We start from the raw sequence: 17,194 nt of genomic DNA, 5'->3' as shown, positions 1-17,194 counted from the left end.
GTCTACGGACTAGTGTTTAAGTTTTGGGTTCACCTCTGTTCTGATCTTTAGGTACATGTGTGAAATCTTTGCAGCTAAAACTGGACAACCGCAACCTATAACCTAACCAAACTGATTGTGTTGATATTTTTGGGTGAGTTGAAACTTTACCCCTAACCCAATGAACTCAATGAAAAGGACACTCCCAAGCTTCATTGCCTGTAGCAGGTTTACCATCACTCAGAAACAATGTTATTAAGCAGAGTGCATGAATCAAATCCCTTTACCTTTTTGGTGCACCAGACATACAGATTTCAGGCCATGTAAAAATTGTTGTTTTCTAAACTTGATAAAGCTATACATTGCTTGCTATGCATATTTTGAATAAAATTATTTTTAACAGAATGAACACAGAGCTTGCTATGCATTTTTATGAATAAAACTGTTCTTTCCATATCCCAATGGGAATTATATCAGACAAAAGCATAACGCTTTTAAAATCCTAAAGTCACAAGATGGTCAAAAATAGTAGTCGAAAGCAAAGTCTTAAATTTCAATTCAGAGTCAAATTTCAAATCCCCAATAGCCCAGAAATTTTGATTTCAATGTCAATTTCAATGTCAATTTAAAAAATAATAATAATGGAAATCAATAGTAAAGCATAGCATTCTTTCACGATATTTTAGAAATGGTTGATAGACATAAAACTATGTAAGTTTTAGGACTAATATATTTACAAGTTGAATACATCTATGTTGTGTATGAGGTGGAAAAGTTGTAATATAATGTGTATCAAACATATTTGTGATATAATGTGCATTAAACATATTTAGTTAATACAAATGAAATTCATTAATCATTTAAGTGTTATTTATTATAAAAATAATGATAATTTAGACATGAATGGTTAAATGAAATGCTGTTGTAAGTTTATATGAATTCAAATATTATTTATTATACAAATAATGATAATTTAGACATGAAAGGGTAAATAAAATGTTGTAAGTTTGTTTTTTCATATAATTTCAAAAGCTCTTGAAATAATTTTTTGTTTCGATAAAAAATAAAATAAAATAAAATAATAGAGAAATTTCACTTCACTCTGAAATCTCCCATTCGAATTCTGAGGAAGTTTCGTTCTATACTTAAAATTTCGACAAGTTTCACTAAAATTTCGAGATTTCAATGAATTTTGGATGATTTGTCGAGACTTCAACAGAAATTATGTAAGATAGAAATCAACTGCCATTTCAATTTTGAGGATGACGGAAACCAGGAATTTTGACAATTTCAATGAAATTTAAGACCATAGTCCAAAGCAAATGCACAGAAAGCAGACCTGTGTGTACGCATCCACAGCCAAATGATAATCCTTCCTTTTGAAAGCATCATCTCCTCTTGACTTTGCTTCCGCAGCTTTCTTCTTTGCTTCAGGTGTCACCTAGATAGGTGGTTCAACATTTTTAAGGGCATCAAATGCAAGTTACAATTTGTAATTCAATTAATAAATCAAAATGGGAAATTTTATTCCATGCATACTGTACCCATAGTAATGTCTTTAACAGTAAACCAGGGAAAGAATTATGACCATGGTTGTTAAAGGCGCAAGGTGAGAGGTGCTGACTTATAGCTTGCAAGGGTGAAGCTGACATTATTAAAATTGTATATCATGGATTCTCATTTAACACTGATACTTGAATTCAAAAATACTAAAAGATCCAACAAGAAGTAGAGGAAAAGCGAATGAGAATAAAAGAAGAATGAGAAGAAGAGGAAAAGATAAGTGAGCAGAAAAGATGTAAAGGTAAGGAAAAGAAAATCTTAATTGGTCATGAAAGGAAAAGAACGAAGAGGAAAAGAGATGTTCACAATCCAGAATAACATTACCCCAAACATAAAAATAGTCGACCAAAGAACATTTAGATGCACACATCGCTTTACGCCTGCATGTATGCCCTCCTGCACACCTTAAAGGCTGTCCCACCTTAGGTGACCAGAGGAGCTAGCCTCTATGCCTCAGCCCTAGGTGCATCATTTACAAATATGATAATGAGGAATGATATCTATGCATCTATGCCAAACACAAACTAGGTATAATTTCTCAACTGCTAAATCCAAATTGTAAATTTCAAAACATGCAAGTTGATCATAGCTATGGCTCTGTGTGAATCATTTTCAGTGTGCAGACACAGAACAGCGATGAGAGGCAACCCCCCCAACCCAGCCAAAAAAAAAAAAGCTACAACGACAACAACAATAGCAAGCCTTATGCCTTAAGTGGTCGGCTACATGAATCCTTTTCCGCCAATTCACCAGATCCAAAGCATTTTCCTCTATTAGATTAAGGATTCTTAAATCCTTCCTCACTACCTCAATCCAAGTAATTTTAGGCCTACCCCTATCCCTTTTCATGCCAAAAACCATAACTCACTCCTCTACTAGGCCTGTGTTTTAAATGCTCAAACTATCTAAGTCTCCCTCATCTTGTTTTCAACCGGTGCTATAGCTAAATTTTTGCGTATATATTCATTTCTTACTTTAAACCACTCATCCACTTTAGCATACGCATTTCAGCAACTTTCATTCTTTGTATATGTTGTTTCTTAGTTGCCTAGCATTCTGAACCATAAAGCATAGCCGACCTTATAGTCATCTTATAAAACTTTCCTTTTAATTTTAAGGGTATTCTACGATCACACAACACACCTGACGCACTCCTCCATTTTACCCAACCTATATTAATTCTATGTACTACATCTTCAATTTCCCTTTCACCTTGCATAATAGATCCAAGAGATCTAAATCTATCCGTGCTATTAATCTCTTGATTATCCAGTTACACCAAGGGATCTCATCTTGGATATTTAATTTCATCAATTCGTAAAGTAAAAAGATAAGGACTCAAAGTAGAACCTTGATGAACACCTATTGAGATTGAGAACTCTCTAGACTCTCCTTATCCAGTCATGACACTAGTCACTACTCTATCATACATTTATCATGGAGACTGATTCACACATACACATAGAAACATATACGTATATGATATATATTATTACAACACTTCAAAATAATTAGCAACTGAAGATCACTGCACTACTTCTGCTCCCCAACATAGATTCTTCCAGAATTTTCCAAATTATTTTCAAAATTCTCATTAAATGCTTTTAAAAAAAGTTTCTCAACTTCTTTGCCACGCTTTCCTATTCATTTCAAAACATAATTTATTCTTTGCAGCTTAATAATTCATTAAAAAAATTCCAGAAACCTCTCTCTACCAGGAAAAATCCAGAAAGCATCTACTACTACAAAATCTAAATATTGCTTTGATGAATCAATTAAAAGAAGGGAAAGAGGAGAAGGGAAAAAAAAACCTAGACGATAAAATATCAATAAATTTAGATAGAAAGTGTTTATAGAAGTATCACAAAATGAAATGAAGTGTAATACAGTCAAGAATGGCACCTTACAGATATCTTGCTTTGGTATGCCAATATCCCCTTCCTTCAGATTTCTAGTTTCTTCCTGCATTTTTGGCACTTCGACATTAATTTAACCGTCAAAACAAAGAAAGGGTAGACAATGAAGTATATGAGAATGCTGCCATCCTAATTTCAAGAAGAGGCTTTCACATTTTGCACTTTTCCATAAGAAATATTGCAACAGAGGAGTCACTGTTGGGCCATGAATTGATTTAGGAGTGCAAGCAAGCCAGGCTTGCAAGCTACTGGGCTCTACTCGACTCTGAGCTCACCTCGGCTCAGACTATTCTCAAATTCTTGAGCTCCTGGAATAGTTTCTCAAGTCTAGTTTGTCTCTTGTGGTACTTGACTCTTAGGATTGCAAGCCATATTGAGCATTTATTATTTAGTTTTTGTTTATATAATTATAATAAAATATCATATAGTATGCAATAATTAAAAAAGTACACAAATTGGAAATATTTCATAAGTTATGGTTCCATATTGCTCTCTCATTTCAGTCCCAAACCTGATTGTCACTTTGTTTCTATCACCAGCTACCACAGGTTTCTACCATCCAACATCAACACCATCACCTTCTCCATCAATCTTTTGTGAGTGTGGTTTGTCCCAGAGGATGAGTTACAGTGCATCTTAAGCATGTAAGAAAATTTCCCGAACCTTGATGATTGTTATTGTCGTCATTATGGCAGCAAAATAGAAAGAGACTCCCTCATGTCTCCTCTCACTCTCAGAGAAACAGGTGGCAGATTCCACTTGCAACCAAGGTCTTAAAATTCGATTTCGATTCAAATTTCGAAACTCCAAAAGTACGGAAATTTCAACAAACATTTCGATTTCGATGTCAGTTTTGATTTCAATTTGAAAAAATAACGGAAATCAGTAGTAAAGCATGGAATTCTTTTATGAAATTTTAGAAATGGCTAATAGACATAATAATGTAAGTTTTAGTACTAATATATTATAAGTTAAATACATCTATGTTGTGTATAAGGTGGAAAAGTTGTAATATAATATGTGTAACAAACATATTGGTAAGATAATGTGCAGTAAACATAGTCAATTAATACAAATGAAATTCATAAATCGTTTAAATATTATTAATTATACAAATAATGATAATTTAGACATGAATCGTTACATAAAATGTTGTAAGTTCATTTTTTCATATAATTTCAAAGCCCTTGTAATAATCTTTTGTTTCGATAAAAAATAAATTAAATAGAGAGAGAAATTTCACTTCACTATTAAATCACTCATTTTGAATTCCAAGGAAATTTCATTCTAAAGCTAAAACTTCAACAAGTTTAGCTCAGATTTCGAGATTTCGATAAATTTCGGATGATTTGTAGAAATTTCGACAAAAATTATGTAAGACAGAAATCAACTACCATTTTGACTTTGAGGGTAATGGAAACAGGATTTCGACAATTTTGTGGAATTTAAGACCATGCTTGCAACAGTCTTCCCTGCACATATTTTGCTTAAGTATTTTCTTCTATACACCAGGTGATTGCACATTCAGGTGGCATTGGTGAACTCAAGTTGCCAGTTCAAGCTTGGAGCCATTTCACCATATTGTCAATAACTTGGTGGAAAAAAATAAATTTGGGCTGGGAAATTGAACAACAAAATTGACACAAAAAGGGAATCAATGCTACTTAAGCAAATATTAAGGCAATACCCTGGCCTTTCACTTCAGGTTTGGTTCAACCATGTTTCATAATTTGAATATCCATTATATACATACATACATATATATATATATATATATAACAGAATATACTAAAGTACATAGCTCAGGGCTTCATATTTCTCTCTCATTTTGGTCCCAATGCTGAGTGTTATTCCAATGCCGGCAACCATAGATTTAAACATCCAGCACCAACAACAACTTCTTCCTTCTCCTTCAATTTACAGTGCATGTGGTCTGACAACAGAGGGCGAGTATAGTGCATATTCAGCCATGAGAAATCCTGTATCTTGATGTTTATGTGCTTGTTTTGTTTTTTCAAGGAAAACAAAACAAAGGAGATGTTCCCTCCTTAGGCTCTCAACCAGACAGTGGCAGACAGCACTTACAATAATCTTACATATCACATCTTGAGAATTTTCTTCAACTGGGGCCATTTCACCACATACTCAATATTTGATGGATCAAAATAGAGTTTTTTTTGCTATGAATGAATGCACTGCTTTGGAAATTGATACAGAAAGAAAATCTATGCTTCTTAAGCAGAGACCTTATTGGTGATTTGGCTAGATGAGATGTACACATTTTCCATGATATCTCTACTGATTTTATGTGGGACAGGATCATATTTTTGGCACTGTTATAGGTGTTTCATTTCTCTGATCTTCAGAAAAATTGGTTAGCAGTGTCAGCTTGATGTCTCTCTGTCTTTTTCCTTTTTTTTGTTCTTTTGTTTTGTCATTTTTGTATTTTTGGGAAGATTTCTTGCCATCCTTGTATATTCTTTCATCAATAAATAAATTTTTACTTTTCTTAAAAAAAAAAAAAAACAGCTTCTCAAGTGGAGATTATGCAATGCCCAGGCACTTTGTATTTGCTGAAATGTTTTTCATTGTTTATTATTTATTTATTTGTTTATTGTAATTATTGTAATTGAGTTGAGCAGAGCTCTAGAATCTTACTCTTGAACCGAGTTCAAGCACAATAAATATAGATTCTCAGTTGAGTTCAAGTCAAATTATAGGCCTACAGTTACATTTTACATTTGGTTCATGAAACAGAATGGCAATTGTACAGAGAAAAATGCCAATCCAAGACAAATTATCATGAAGAAGTCAGTCTCATTCCAACAAATATGGAATATACAAGGATGACTATTCCCAAATTTTACCATGAGAATTTATATTCCAATTCTATTCCATATTAGTTGGACTAAAAATAACTTTTGCATGCTTGCCTTAAAATAACATTCTCTTTCTATTAGGAACTATTATATCACCATACAATAACTATTCTGTTACACAAACCAAACATAATCTAAGGTTTTCTGTTCTCATGAGCCGGAATCTCACTGTATCAACTTGAGCAACTAAAATACACCACAAAGTTGATTGGCTAGCATGGTTCTGCTAATGAAGCAGCAATTATTATAGCAAAGGTCCTTCTGCCTCATAAGTGTTGGACAACTTAATTCAGATGATTTTTTTTTACCACCAGAATTATAAGAGAAATACCTGTTGTTTCCCAGTTTCAGACTGCATATATTCAATTATTCCATCAATGGTCCACTCTGCAATTGTTTGAACTGCTGATGTCAAAGGGAAAAGAATTTCAACAGCTCTATGATTGCCTCTTGCGGCAGCGACCTGAATCGGTTTCTGGCCATCCTGTGATAGTAAGAAAACATGATGAATACCAGCTGATCAACTGGGAAACACTAATCATCTCTACATTGCATCATTTGGTAGGAATCATAGAATGAAAATTATAAAACCATGAGAGTTTAGAAATGAACTCAAACACCAATATATTATATTGAGTACATATAGTCCAAAAGCATAGACAAAACTCAAGATTATCTGTTGAACAAAAAATGGACTTACTGCATCTCTACTTTGGGGATTTTCTTTTACCTCTACACTGGACTCAATATCATAGCATACCCAATTTAATCATGGCAAAATAAGTCTGATCATGTTTAATAGGAGGATATTCTGATAGCAATTAAAGTTAACAAGCACTAAGGAGAATAATTGCAGGCAAATGCTCTGATCTGCATGTGACCAGTTAACGGTTATTTAGTCATTCAGCATTATTAGTATGTGTTAAGAGTTATGTTAGTAAGTGTGAGTTAGCAAGGGTATCATGGTCATTGGGATTGTACTCAACACATTATAAATAGAGGGAGAGACCTATCAGAGCATGAGTCTGAGACCTAAACCCTAATTGTTGCAACCACCATAAAAACCAAAGCATGAAACCCTAAATCCACTGCATGTCTACAAAACAGCCAGCAGCTGCCAGAAGCCAGACCAGTCACTGGAAATTTCCCAGGCGACACTGCCAGCTCAGGAACACAAAATCTGCTATAGATTCTGCAAAAACACCATAGTCACCCATAGACACTGCCGATCTGCCCCCTACTGAAATCTCATCTCCAGACAGTGCCCACATGCCCTCACACACAATTCAAAGGCTGCGAGGGCCGACCACACACACTGGTGTGTGAAGCCACCTTCAGGCATGTTTTTTGCCTGAATTCATCCAGCAGTGCTCGAATCCCTCTATAAACATATTAATTTTTCATGATGTTTATTGTCCAAATGTCTCACCTTTTAAATTGCTTACGTGTAGCACCTGAGGAATGGTTGTTTGATGCTTCCTGAAACAGTTTGCCGATGGTTTTTGAGTTTATTGGGTCTGTAAGAGTGATATTTACTGTGTTTCTGATTCAATGTTCTAATTCCTTCCATAGACCATAATATCAAGCTGTCAGGCATGTGTTTTGCTTAAAGATCCAATTTTTCGACTATGCACTCGTGGTAATCTGTTAGTTGTTGTTCGGTATTAGTAAAGGCCATTGGTGAGTCTCTTGGAGCAGTAGCAATTTTCATAAGCTGTTTTTTGTGACGCTATGGCAGTGTTGTATTAGTTTGTTGGTGACTTGTCTATGGTAGTTTCAGTGGTTCGCATTGTTTGTGGGTGCTCCAATTGTTCCAGTGCTGTGTGTTGGTTTCTTGGTGCTGTGTGTTGGTTTCTTGGGGCTGTGTCTAAGTTTCTTGGTGCTGCGGCAACATTGTACTGATTTATTTGAGACTCGTTCATGGTGGGTAACCGTGTTCGTGGTTGTTATGATTGTTCCAACAATGAATCTTGTCATGATTAGTCTAAGTTTGTGTGTGTTGGGATGGAGTTTGCAAATCCCAAAAGAATGGTTCCCTCATTAGTCACACGTTTGAGTGAACCGCATACTGTGACTATATCAGAGGAGTATTCAAGGTTTCTACAATATCAATCGTCTCGACAAGCATCTTATCACATAGCATCTTTTGCCGAGAAAGGTAATCCTACAATTTGTATTTCATTTGGTATCTTTCCCACTAGTCCTTGGGTTATTGATTCTGCTGCCTCTAACCATATGACAAGTGCAACCAACTTCTTTCCTGCCCTCCAATATCCTAAAAATCTACCTCAAGTTACCCTTGCTGATGAATCCACTATTGCCGTTAAGGGGACAAGAATAGTAAATCCTACTCCTTTCATCTCTCTTTCTTCTAGTTTTATACATTCCTAAATCCCCTTTCAATCTCATTTCGGTTAGTAAGCTTACAAATTCATTAAATTGTTCTATCACTTTTTTTCCCCCCTAATTTTGTGGTTATTTAAGATCTAAAGAAAAGAGAGACTATTGGCACATGATATAACACTCATGGGCTTTACTACTTTGAATCGCTTTCTCCTCCCATTGCATGCACAACCGCTGCTACACCACTTCAAATCCATTGTCTCCTTGGTCATCCATCCTTGGACAAGTTGAAACTGCTAGTTCCTACATTGAGCTCTGTATCTAATCTTGATTGTGAATCTTGTCAATCGGGAAAACATCATTGTGTTCCCTTTGCTTCCCTAGTTGATAAACAGGTGGTTAGTCCTTTCATGCTTGTCCATTCCGATGTCTGAGATCCTAGTCGTGTCACGTCGAAGTTTGGGTTTTAGTACTTTGTAATATTTGTTGATGACTACTCTAGGATGACTTGATTGTATTTAATGAAAGATCAGTTTGAGTTGTGTTTAATAACTTTTGTGCCTTTTGTTCTCAAACAAAGACTTAATTTGATATGCTAATCGAGATACTTCATAGTGATAATGCTAAGGAGTGCTTCAGTACCCAATTCACTACCTATATAACTAATCTGGTATGATCCATCAATCCTCTTGTGCCCACACTCTACAACAAAATGAAGTTGCAAAGCAGAGAAACACACATATTCTTGAAGAAATTAATATCATATTGTATCAAATGTATGTCCAGTTTTTTTGAGTGATGTTGTGCTCACAACTTGCACCCTCACCAATAAAATGCCATCCTCTGTGATTGGAAGTAAAATCTCATATTTAGTTGTCTTCCTTAAGGCTTTGTTCTCCCTTCCTCCTCATATATTTGATTGTGTCCTTTGTCCATCAATTGCCTACAAAAACAGATAAGTTGGATCCCCGTGCTATCAAAATATATTTTTATAGGCTATTCCTATAATCAAAAGGGATATCAATGTTATAGCCTTACTTTACATCATTTTTTGTATTTGCTAATGTCACATTTTTTTAGTGTACACCATACTGCGTTGATTCCTTGAGTTCTGTTGACCTTGATGAGTCGCTTCCTCTCCCTTGCCTTCTAGATCCCAACCTATTATTTGTGCTCAATCCTCTTACATCTTCATCCAATTAGAGTCCTTCTCATCACTTGGATCATCCCAATTTGCAAGCATACTCACAGAGACTCAAGGGAGGAGAGCCTCCTCCAACTTCTACTATTGCACCTGTAGTTCCCTCATCAAATGATCTTATTGCCCATGATGTTGATCCTCCTATGAATGCTCTAAAAGGTAAACGCACTTGAACCCAACATCCAATCTCTAAGTTTGTTTGTTATAATTACTTGTCACCCTCGTACTACTATTTCATGGAGGACTACAATGGTTGAAGAGATACGTGCTCTACATGATAATGATACTTGGAATTTGGTACCCTTTCCTCCTGAGAAGTTTGTGGTTGGTAGTCGTTGGGATTACAATGTGAAAGTCAATCATGATGGTTTTGTGACTCGTTTGAAGGACCACCTTGTTGCTAAGGGATAACTCAAGTGTACAATTTGGATTATTCCAACACATTCTCTCTAGTCGCTAAACTTGCCTCAGTACATTTGTTCATCTCTTTAGCCACTACTTGTCATTGGCCTCTTCATTAGTTAGATGTGAAGAATGCTTTCCTACATGGTGATCTTCAGGAGGAGGTCTATACGGAGCAACCACCTGGGTCTATTGCTCAGGGGGAGTTAGGCTCGGTGTTTCAGCTTTAAGAAATCATTATAAGGATTAAAACAATCTCCCAGAGCGTTGTTTAGCCGATTTAGTGTTGTAGTACTTAAGTGTGGCCTCCAATGGTGTGCAGTAGATCATTCTGCATTTTATCATCATATTCCATGTCGTAGGATTTTGCTTATTGTGTATGTGGATGACATTGTGATCATTGTTGACGATGATCAAGGCATCCAGGTGCAAAAGCTTTTCCTACAAAATTTCACACTAAGGACTTGGGTATTGAAGTATTCTTGGGTATAGAAGTATTGAAATCTCATACGAGAACCGTCTTGTAACAGAGGCAGTATGTTCTTGATCCTTTAGATGAGGTTGGGTTCTTAGGATCCAAACCTATTGATACACCCATGGATCCCAATAGTAAGTGTCAAATATGGTTGATTTGTTGCCTAACCCAGGACGGTACTAGAGACTTGTTGGGAAGCTTAATTATCCCACCGTCATTCAACCAAATATATCCTTTGCAAAAAGTGTTGTGAGTCGACTTCTCAATTCCCTGAGAACAAGTCACTAAGATGCAGTACTTCGCATTTTGAGATATCTCAAAGGTGCACCGGGAGAGGTCTCTTATATGGCAATTGAGATCAGACTCATATTTAGGGATACACAGATGCAAATTGGACCGAGTCGCCTTCCAAACAAAGATCCACAACTAGGTATTGTATCTTTGTTGGTGGTAATTTGGTGTCTTCGAAGAGTAAGAGACAAACTGTGGTGGTCAGATCAAGTGCTGAGTTAGAGTATAGGGCAATGGCGAACACTACATATGAACTTGTTTGGTTGAAGGACATGTTGGAAGAAGTAGGTTTTAGCTTATTACAACCACTTGTGTGGGGTTTGAGTTTCAACTTGCTAATTTATTCACTAAAGCCTTGGGAGGCACTAGTGTGAAATGCATTTGTAACAAGCTAGGAGAATGTGATATATATGCTCCAGCTTGAGGGGGAGTGGTAATGGTTATTTAATCATTTAGCATTAAAAGTATGTGTTAAGAGTTAAGTGTAACTTAGTAAGGGTATTATGGTCATTGGTCTTAAACTTGACATATTATAAGTAGAGGGAGAGACCTATCATTGACGTCAGGTCTTCCATTTACCCAACTAGGCAACTACACAACATGACCAACAGGGAAATGCATTTAGACAATCAAAATATTAAAGTTAAAAATAGAACTAAAGCCTCACCTCATCAGGGGCATTGGGATCTGCTCCAGCTTTTAATAGGCAATTTATAATATCTGGGCTCCCATTATCAGCAGCAATGTGCAAAGGTGTTGCCCCACCTGCAGTAATATTCACATTAGCACCTGCCTGTATGAGAGAAGATGCAATGTTAGGTCAGTAAGTACGCTAGTGATATTAAACAATACAACATCAGAAACAAGTGTATGCTGACAGAAGCTGCACACCAGCATATATTAAAAACATGGCATACAAGCAGCCAAACAATTCAGATATAATAGATAATATAGACAGAATAAAATTATGACAGTTGTTTTAAACAAAATCTCATCAAGGATGACATACAGAGAAAAGGCATGTTCAATGTACAAATTTTTTCCTGAATACATCAAGGCCTCTAAGTATTTCAACTATAAAGTAGAAACAAACATTAAAGCCTAGAACTCAAAGCCTAAAAGACTTTTTTTTCAAAAATAAATAGTTTTGGCCCATCTTCCTTCAAGTATTGGAATGATAATCCAATGCCATCAAAAGCTCTTCAACTCCTCGTCCATCAAAATCACACGAGGAATGAAACCCCACACATTTTCCTCCTAAACAAATCTTACCAAAGCATGAAGTTCTGCTCCCCCTCTCAATGACTAGAAACCACATAATTCCTAAAAGATTGACAGCAAATCTCCAAGACTCCTAACCATAAGGCCATGGAGGAAAAGGTGATTTAACATATTCTCCTTCCTTCTTTTAAAATGAAGCAATTGTTCACCATACCTTTAAATAACCTTTTTCCGTAAATCATCAAAGGTTACATCACACTCTGCTAGTGGATTCCTGGGTGAAAAAGGCAATTTTAAGAGGAGCTTTTCAAATAACCTTTCAAGAGAATTCAGTAACCATACCAAAGTTCCTAGAAAGCATTATTAGTAGCCAAAATCAATCCGACATTATCATTAACCCCCACCGTGAATGGAAATCTGCAAAGCTTTTGGAACAAAAACATAGAAATCCTCTCAATCACAATGACCATCCCTTGGAAAAGTAGGCTACCAAGTACCCCCACTCTCAAAATGAAAGAAATTTCCTACCAAAGTGTCTTTATGGTCAGCCAAAACAAACAAATTATGAGATTGGGCGCCAAGAGATCGCTCATCAAACCAAATACCACACCAAAAAGAATTGGCAACCCATCTCCAACTTGTAAGGAGATTAAATTCTACGAAAATGCTTAAGGTTGTGTTTGGGAGCATGGAAGCCTTGGATTTGGATTTGTGGATGTGGATGACTTGGATGGATTTGGATGAAACTTAATACAAATTTTGTATATTTTATCCAAATCGGCACAAATCCAAATTCAAGGTCCGAATTCCAAGCTCCCCACATGGGGTAAATGTACATAAAAATAAAGGCCTTCCAAGGTCTTAAATTTTGATTTTCGAAGCTCCAAAAGTACGGAAATTTCGACGAAAATTTCGATTTCGATTTCAATTAGAAAAAATAACGAAAACCAGTAGTAGAACATGGAATGGAATTCTTTTATGAAGCTTTAGATATGATTAATAGACATAATAATGTAAGTTTTAGGACTAAAATATTACAAGTAAATACATCTATGCTGTGTATAAGGTGGAGAAGTTGTAATATGATATGTGCGTCAAACATATTTGTAAGATAATGTATTTAGTGAATCAGTTAATACAAATGAAATTCATAAATCATTTAAATATTATTTATTATACAAATAATGATAATTTAGAAATGAGTGGTTAAATAAAATGTTGTTGTAAGTTTATTTTTTCATATAATTTAAAAAGCACTTGTAATAATCATTTGTCTCGATAAAATAAATTAAATAGAAATTTCATTCCACTCCTAAATCCCTCATTTGGTTTCCGAGGAATTTCATTACATAGTACAAATTTTGACAAGTTTCACTAAAATTTCAAGATTTCGATAAATTTCGGATGATTTGTTGAGATTTCGACGGAAATTATGCAATACGGAAATCGACTACCATTTCGATTTCAAGGGTGATGGAAATCAAAAATTTCAACGAAAATTTCAACAATTTCATGGAAATTTAAGACAATGGGCCTGCCACAACTAAGATGGCAGTATTTGTGGGGGGAAAGAAAAATATAATCAAGCCTAAAAACCCCTCCAAAAAGTAGATAGCCACTCAACATAAATAACAAGGGCATAGGGATTACAACAAAATTCACAAAATTATATGCGAAGAATAATTTAAGAGAGAAAAATCGAGGGAAGGTGAAAAAAAAATAGTTGCTATAATTGTTCATTGGTCAAAATTTGAATTAGGTAAAAATTGCATCTTTCTTTTGGAATGAAATATGAAAGAAATATATATGCCAGGGGTTTCTGTTTGTGGTAATAGCCTCTAAATAGAGGATATCTCTCAATTGGTTTAGTATTAAGTGAACAAGTAGCATATAGTGTAACCTCTGAATGTCTAAAGAGTCTCTAACCAAAAAAGACATTGGGCAATTCAGTCATAAGACATTGAGCAACCTCTTATTCCATTATAGGTTCAGGGAGAACAAAATATTCCCTCCCTTAAGAGTGTTGTCTGCTCCTCATTCATGCTCCCTCTCTCTCCCTTTCTCTTCTCTCATTTGTGCAGGCATCAATCTCCTCCTAACAATATATCTGCCTCTGTTAAAGGCCCAAATTTAAGCTTCTATTTCAGGCAACTGTATCCCCTCTTATCCATTCGTGGCTGCAAATTCAGGCACCTCAATCATCTACCTCACCCTCCTGCTCAATTCCAGACCTTATGCAGAAGAAGAAAAAGACAACTGCTGCCAGCAGCCATGGAGTTGACAGTGACAATAGCAGCAAATCTGGAATTTGGAGGAAGATATTTCTCCCACTCCTGTGATTGCAGGCATCTAAATCATTTCTCCACCCCTCCAACTTTTTTTCCATGTGATTGTATTGTAGATGCAGATTGGGTTTTTTTATCAGTAAAAAGAGAGAATTCATTGAAGGGCACCAAGAGAATGCCATTGATTTACAACAAGAAGAACAAAACAGGAATCTGACCTATAGTGTCCAAAAATCCAAAATAGGATATCTAGCATATACAAGCCACTAAACCAGTTAGTGGTCAGCCATCTATCCTTTGGTGTAGTTTGTGATTAGGCTGGCCCCTCAAAGGCCCTTTTGTTCCTTTCTCTCCACATGGACAAAAGATGGTGAGAGGAATCAAAGGCATAGTTCTTTACTTCTCTTGCATGGAAGATTTCTCTTTAAAAAAAAAATTAAAAAAATCAGTCCAGTGCACAAAACTCCTGATATGCAGGGTTCAGAGAAGGGGCGGACCATGATGAGTCTACAGTATGCAATCTTACCTTACATTTTTGCAAGAGGCTATTCCTAGGCCTCGACCCCGTGGCTTCCAGGTCACATGGTGGCATCTTTACCATTGTGCCTAGAAGATTTCTCTTCCAGGCCCAAATCTCCTTCTCAGCTTTCTTGATTGTAACAAATTGCTGCCCAATCATTGCTGGAGCTAGATTAAGTTCCTAGTCCATAGGGAATGAGGGATGATACGATATATGGATTCAGCATATTTCATGCACAAGAAACACCCATAAAAGGAACTAGGCCCCTCTTCCAATGGTTGTTAATAGCAACTTCCCCCAAAGCAGCTTCCCACGTGAAGAAAGCAACTTTGGTGGGAACCGGAGCCTTCCAGATCCTTTCCAAGGGAAGGTGAAACAGATTGCAACATTAGTGCTCGGCTTAAGTACGAACAGACTTAGAATTTGCTGCTTTGTCAAGGGTCCACGGGGGCAGTGTCGTAAATTTTGGCTAGAAAATCAAATAGTAATCAAGTTCCCAGTCATTAGCAAGAAGGATGTCCTGCATAGCCCCATTTTCAGAATTCAGACAGATGAAAAAGCAAACCAACTTTTGGATCTACATTACTTAAATCCATCAATGTTGAAGTGTGCTCCCATGACTTCCCCCCTCTCTACCTATTTTTTGCAAATATATATATCTATATATCGCCACGCACATGCACGCACACACATAAACATATGTGAGACATTAGAATATAAAGGTGAGATGATCTGGGGTTTGTTATTTACTACAAACTATTTAAGGACTTTTCTTTTGATTAAGCAAGAACAAAGTGATCCCTATTGGTGGTCAAGAACTAACTACGCCAAAATTATCAGCAGTTCAGTTGCACTAAAGGATTTGTTGTCCAATCACAAAAACAAACACATTAGTCACATGCAAATAAGTATGAGTGAAGACCAACGACTAAAAGTTTGGTGATTCTAACATAAGTGAAGCTAACCTCCATATAAGAATTAACAAATTTTTATAGACCAAAAAAAAAAACTGCAATGTGTAAAAGGCAGCTGCATAATACAGTATATTAGGCATACCATCTGTGCATGCTAGGTAGCACACACATAACAAATTAGATATCGTAAGAGGACTCGGTGCAGTGATAGCTTTTGGCCTAAATGTAAAGCTATCCTAAAAGAGCAGCTTTCTCCCAAAGATAACAAGTCCAAGCTTTTAGAAAATGATCATTTCACCCAACAAAACGCTGTTGTAAAGTGCCATTAGCAACAGCCAAACAAGATTTCAAGTAATGTTCTAGTTGCCAGTGAATCAAAGTTGCAATATAGAGACTAAAGAAAATACGTGACCTGAATCAATAGCTCTAAGCACGCCAAGGAACCGGCTGCTACAGTGGACAGCAATGGAGTAATATTATCCTCTGTATCAGCATTAGGCTGCGAAACAATAAACAAAAAATAAAAAATAACAAGAATACGATAATCATATCAAAACAAAAGCCTCTTCAAGTATACCTTGGTAACTATAGCCCCAGACCAAAACAGAAAAACACAGGCAACAAATTGCAGTATAACAAAACCCAATGCACAAAGAATTTTTTTTTTTTTCTAATAAAAGAACTTCATAGCAAGAGTAATGAAACATAAATAGCATCTTCTCAGTTGGTTTTATCATATGCTACCCGAGCAAGACATAATTTGTTAGGATGTAATCACTTACTGTGGAAATTGATTTCCTGTGATGATCCCTTACAAAAGGAAAAAGGTCTTGGCAAATCAATGTCTTTAACCCGGCATGGGGAGTTCAACCATATTCTTCTTCATTTTCCATGTGCAATGTTAGTTATTTTTGGGTATGCTCCAATTTGTGGAAGCATGTCCTCTTTGCTCAGCAAGGGATTCATGGATGGAAAGGAAAAAATAAGCCTTAGCCCATTGTTCCCTCACTTACTTTTCCGATCCTATGGGTACAAAAGAACAAACAAGCCTTCAAAGATGTAGAGTTTTCTTTCCAAATTTTAAAGGAGAAGTGGTTTCAAACATTTAATCTTTGACATACAATGTTGGCCCTCAAGCTAACAACATAAGAATTTAGGTAAAGCAGCAATCCATCATGGTATCAGAGGCATGATTGCCAGGAGGT

The 17,194-nt window shown here is 36.0% G+C and overlaps 1 protein-coding gene across 1 annotated transcript in view; it reads right to left on the bottom strand.

The window, feature by feature from the left end:
- LOC131152629 (uncharacterized) overlaps window positions 1-17,194 on the bottom strand; it is a 57,121-nt gene that overhangs the window by 7,467 nt on the left and 32,460 nt on the right. The window contains exons 6-10 of the mRNA XM_058104380.1: window positions 16,402-16,488; window positions 11,717-11,842; window positions 6,669-6,821; window positions 3,445-3,504; window positions 1,319-1,420 (exon numbers count right to left, since the gene is read on the bottom strand). Of these exons, the coding sequence (XP_057960363.1) occupies window positions 1,319-1,420; window positions 3,445-3,504; window positions 6,669-6,821; window positions 11,717-11,842; window positions 16,402-16,488 (528 nt within the window). The remainder of the gene's footprint in view (window positions 1-1,318; window positions 1,421-3,444; window positions 3,505-6,668; window positions 6,822-11,716; window positions 11,843-16,401; window positions 16,489-17,194) is intronic.

Source organism: Malania oleifera, chromosome 4, assembly GCF_029873635.1.
Source record: "Malania oleifera isolate guangnan ecotype guangnan chromosome 4, ASM2987363v1, whole genome shotgun sequence".
Lineage (NCBI taxonomy): Eukaryota > Viridiplantae > Streptophyta > Magnoliopsida > Santalales > Ximeniaceae > Malania > Malania oleifera.
Note: the sequence above shows the minus strand (reverse complement) of the source record. Positions and strands in the feature narration are given on the sequence as shown.